At 31.2% G+C, this 5,315-nt stretch overlaps 1 protein-coding gene across 1 annotated transcript in view; it reads right to left on the bottom strand.

Annotated features, from left to right (window-relative positions):
- Positions 1–716: 716 nt before the first annotated feature.
- The window catches only part of LOC106465786 (protein O-linked-mannose beta-1,2-N-acetylglucosaminyltransferase 1-like), a 106,847-nt gene continuing 102,248 nt past the window's right edge, over positions 717–5,315 (bottom strand). Inside the window, exons 22-23 of the mRNA XM_013926019.2 lie at positions 4,703–4,770; positions 717–3,491 (exon numbers count right to left, since the gene is read on the bottom strand). Of these exons, the coding sequence (XP_013781473.2) occupies positions 3,419–3,491; positions 4,703–4,770 (141 nt within the window). The 3' untranslated portion in view covers positions 717–3,418. The remainder of the gene's footprint in view (positions 3,492–4,702; positions 4,771–5,315) is intronic.

Raw genomic sequence — 5,315 nt, 5'->3', positions numbered from 1 at the left:
GATACACATTTTTACAGGGGCATTTACTGTTATTAAAACTAGTCTTCCGGGATAGGATACACATTTTTACAGGGGCATTTACTGTTATTAAAACTAGTCTTCCGGGATAGGATACACATTTTTACAGGGGCATTTACTGTTATTAAAACTAGTCTTCTGGGATAGGATGCACATTTTTGCCAGTTTTCTCTCTCACTTTATAAGTTTAAGATATCAACAAAAACTTTATTCATAGTCAAAGCACAAAGGTATATAATGGGCTATATGTGTTTTGCCCACCATGGATATCTAAACCTGATTTTTAGCTTGATACGTTCGCAGACTTACCACTGTGACACAAGGAGGAAAACAAAACATATTCTACTTTCATACTAAGCAGTTTCTCAAAGGATATTAGGGCAAGTCAACGGCACAAAGGACTAGTACTTTCAGGACAAAACTCATCCCTGAAATTTTCAACAACTTATTTTTGTTTGAAAATGTAAGATTATTAAGAATCACTATAGTTTTCTTTGTATTAATTCAGCTTAGTTGTAAAAAGAAAAAGAACTTAGGCATAATTTTTTTAAAACTATTAAAAAACAAAAAAAGAACGAAGACAAACAGATAGGCAATGTACAAAGTTTGACTCATGAATTTTCAGCAACTACAGATAGCAAACAGGCAAACTCAGCTAATAGCATTTAGTCAGTAACTACAGGTAATGGGAACCAATACTCAGTTAATAATTAATTTTTCTTCTTGGAGACATAAGGCTTATGATGTGGCACATCTTATCAACTTATGGTAATAATAAACTGAATCAATGAACAAATGTACAGAAACTATCTGTAGGTACACTGTTTATTTTGTCCTGGACTGGGGTGAACAAATTAGAATTTTCAGGTGCATACAAACCGTCATCATGATTCTAAACATTCTGTTCTTTACTTTTCAGACATTGTTATCCGAGTAATTTCATGATAATTGGCAAGCCTGAAAATCCATGGTAGCTTTGAAAATTAGTGCCTGGTGACTACCAGTCTTCAGACCACAATTGAAAATGCTGATGGAGCTGTAGTGGATTGATTTGTTTATCGCTGGCTAAATGTATCAATACAGAAATACTGATAAAACATTATCATAAGTTAGTAACATTTTTGAAAAAATATAGCTACAACTTATATGTTTTTGTATCACAAAGCTTTTTTATATAGAGCAAGATTCTGAATAAATTTATGAATTAAGCAATAAGATGATTTTATTGCTATTTGTGAGATAACTTTACTCTCCCAAGACATGTACCCCCCCCCCAAAAAAAAAAAAAGAAAAGAAAAAGGTGTGTGGTACTCATACAGAGGTCAGCAACAAATGTGTCTCAAAGGATTTATCAGTTTGCTTCTGACCTTGGTACTAATTGGTACTGTTAGCAATACTGGAAAAATATAATAATCACTTTTACAAAAAATATGATATTTTAAGGACTTTCTGGACAAATTATAATGCATACATAAGTAATAAGTTACAATAAAAACTGATAAGTTGAAACATAAAGAAGTTGAGATTCTTCACAAAACCAATTTTTACTTGAACATATAATTACAAGTCAATGAATGATACTAAGTACCAGCTAATCAAGAGATTGATAGTGCTAAGTGCAAAGTATCCAATAAAACTTTTTTCCAATATAAAAGTACTGGATGAAAATACATTATTTCTTACATAAGGAACATCAGGATATGCGTGTGGCTTATTCCATAACTTGCCATTCTTTTAAGTAAACGTAAAGGACTAGGTAGTGGCAGCTGAGGGTTTTTACCACCAAATTCCTCACCTCAGGCAGGGTATGTTTAAGCACTTCAGTAGAATCAGTTAATTTGATGTTTTTTTTACACTGACTATCATAGAAAAACATGATGATTAGCACTTACAACACAACTAAGAGCATAAAACAGCTGTTCGCTGCTTCATAATCCAAGTTAGTTTTTATCAAAAACATAATTTCAATTTACACAGTCATTAAAAGACATGATAATTTACGTTTAACAGACAATACTAAAACATACTTAGGCAAAATCATAAATCAGAGAATTAAATACTTCAGACATATTATAAATATCTGATAATTTAAGCTGATAGATACAGTAGGGGACTTGATAATTTAGGTTGAAAGACAAATTAGGAAACCTGATAATTTAAGCTGAAAGATATATTAAGAGACCTGATAGTTTAGGATTAGTACATCAGAAGATCTGATAAATAAGTTCCAGAAATACTTGAAAAGCTTCAGTTATTTTTGTTGTTTGTAGCTAATTTAGATGTAGCTGATAAATAAGAAGATACAGTAATTTAGGCTTAACAGACCTGATAATTAAAATTTACAAAAACACAAAAGAACATCAGAAAGTCAGTGTGTATACAAGAATCAGTACAAAAGAACTTAAGATTAAAAAACTTTTATCTAAACATCTGACTATTTAAGGGTTAACTAAAAGCATCTCACTAGACACTTACAAGTAGTTATGTAACACTTAACAAAAGTAAATATTGAAACATACACTAGCTTAGGATTGAATTCAGAAACCTAAGGATTAAAAATCATATTGTCTCATCTAACCTCTGGAAAAAAAAAAAAAAGTTAAAATATTTGGTAGATCACAGTTATTGACTCACCATGATAAAACATTAGTAAAAACCTTATGATTAAGAAATCCAGCTGTATTTTTTTCCAAAATGCTCATTTGATGTGAATGTTGATGTTTAACTGCCAAGGAATAAAAGCTCAATAAATAGCTCAACTAGATAAGTGAGTAAGGAAAATGTACAGAAAACAGTGAATGGGTACATAAAGCTAATGTAGCTCAAAGAAACACAGTTAGATGACTTTTAACTTAACTTTCATACCCTACAAGGTTTCTCTAACAATGCAAGTTAGAAATACTCACGCTTTCAAGTGCCGTTTTGTTCAGTTAGTTGTTAGAGTCACTTAGAGCAATTACAGACATTACATGCTACATTTATATGTACACATCAAACAACAAAAATGTACACGTTCTGCACATAAATGTTGATTTTCAGCATAAAAAAAAACGTTTTCTTGTTTTTGGCTACCACAAACTGCTGCTGTATGATAATCTTCTCCAAGACTTTCTCACACAACTTTTATCAGCTGTCACTAATAGACGGCAGTGCTGTCGAACAACAACAGTGTCGGGAGCTGTCCATTGGCAAGAACAACACTTGGAGGAAGAAATGGTATATTTCGGCACAAAGAAAAACAACCAGGGGCACATACTGTTTCTGTGGTCTTCTGATCTCATGTGATAAAAATTTTCTTTAAACCTATAATAGTCCTGGTATGCCGAGAGATTTAACATTCTGTTACTGCTGAGGAGTTTCAAAACTGTACTGGCACAGAGTACTGCCTAAACAGGTTTCATTATCGTATCCTGTTCTTGTCAATTTTGTGACTTTCTAGGTAAATGGGCGTGACTTGAGAAGGCTTGAAAACACTGTAAAGACAATACAAGAACTGTGCCATTTATAATTATTTCAGGTAATCAAATTTTAAATCTGATATTTCTATAAAACTTTCCAAAAAATGTATGAATATTATCCTACATTTGGGTCTGTTTTAGCTTAAATCAGTCTAATAAAGGGATCTAATACATTTGAACCTTTTGTCAGTACAAGTTTTTCAGTTATTTATCACTTAACACTGGCTAATTAGTTGGAATTTTCTAGCATAACAGCACCATATTAACACATGGGCTAAACAACCAAGTGAGAGATTCCTAGAATTCAGGGAGACACATCCCTAATTTGAACTACAACCACAAAGATAGTAGCCAAACATCAACACCTGCCACCAGATCTTTGAATGAAGTAGTGAAATTGACCAATACTCTTATAATATGGCAACAGCTGAACAGCAACAACAACAGTTGGAGAAAGAATGGGTATATTTAGGGACAAAGAAAAACAACCAGGGGCACATACTGCCTCTGTGGTTTTTTGATCTTGCGTGATAAAAAATTTCTTTAAACCTATAATAGTCCTGAGATGCCGAGAGATTTTACATTCTGTTACTGCTGAGGAGTTTCAAAACTGTACTGGCACAGAGTACTGCCTAAACAGGTTTCATTATCGTATCCTGTTCTATCCAATTTTCTGACTTTATAGGTAAATGGGCATGATTTGAGAAGGCTTGAAAACACTGGTTTATTTCTTGATTTCTAGGACATTTCTCTGGTGTGCTACTACTCTACTAACTATTGAAAACTGGATACAACTATCTGATTTTTTGCCATAAAATAGAAGTACACTAATTTGTACCAGCATACCAGTTTTTTTCTTAAAGACCTTAGTGGAATTAGAAAGTAAAACCTTTAACTTCCAACTAGATATTCTGTTACTTCTGCATATAGATAACACTAACACTGACCTTATAATGGTCCTTTCTAACCTAAAAATACATTTCTTGAGACAGTGTAAGATTCTACAATAGATAATAAAGGAGGATAATATTATATAAAACAAGAAAAAAAATGTTACATTCATAAGTACACATAAACCATTTTTGTTTTATATAAAAAGTTGAATTGATTTATTTAATTAAAAAAAGTATATGCTACCTCCCACATTTAACTATGATAATTGTACAAGGTTATCAGTATTGTTATTCAACAAATGCAGGTTCTAAAGCAATATATATTGTACTTACGAGTAAGAAGAATTTGGCACACCAACAACCAACAACTGGTTTCCTTTCATAAACATCCTCCACATACTCTAAACATACAAAGATGCCGACACAAGTTTTAATGGTAATGAAAAAACACTTTTATCCTATCATTGAATAATGTACTCAAATGTAAAAAAACTAAGTTTAAAGAAAATTATTTTAGATGTCATTAATATTAGCTTTTGATCAGAGCAAGCTAACTACTTGGATCAAAAATAAAAATCAGCCTGATAATGAGTATAGCTAATTAAATATGTTGTCCTTACTTATAAAGATTAGCATGCATTTTTTCATCAAATGGGTACCCTTGCTGATAACAATATTTTTGGCTATAAACCAAATAATTTCTCTTGGGATTTGCCAGTTTAGGACACTTAGCTTAGTCCTAAGCCCACATACTAACCTAACAATGCAAAATAATATCTGTAATAAAAGATATATATTAACTATTCTTATAGTTACATTATAAATATAAAATAATGAAGATAAATAATATATATATATTAAATATTATTATAATTACTTTATAAATGTAAAATAATGGAGATAAATATATATCTATTAAATATTATTATAATTACATTATAAATAT

This window comes from Limulus polyphemus, unplaced genomic scaffold (genome assembly GCF_000517525.1).
Source record: "Limulus polyphemus unplaced genomic scaffold, Limulus_polyphemus-2.1.2 Scaffold2050, whole genome shotgun sequence".
In the NCBI taxonomy this organism is placed as follows: Eukaryota; Metazoa; Arthropoda; class Merostomata; order Xiphosura; family Limulidae; genus Limulus; species Limulus polyphemus.
Note: the sequence above shows the minus strand (reverse complement) of the source record. Positions and strands in the feature narration are given on the sequence as shown.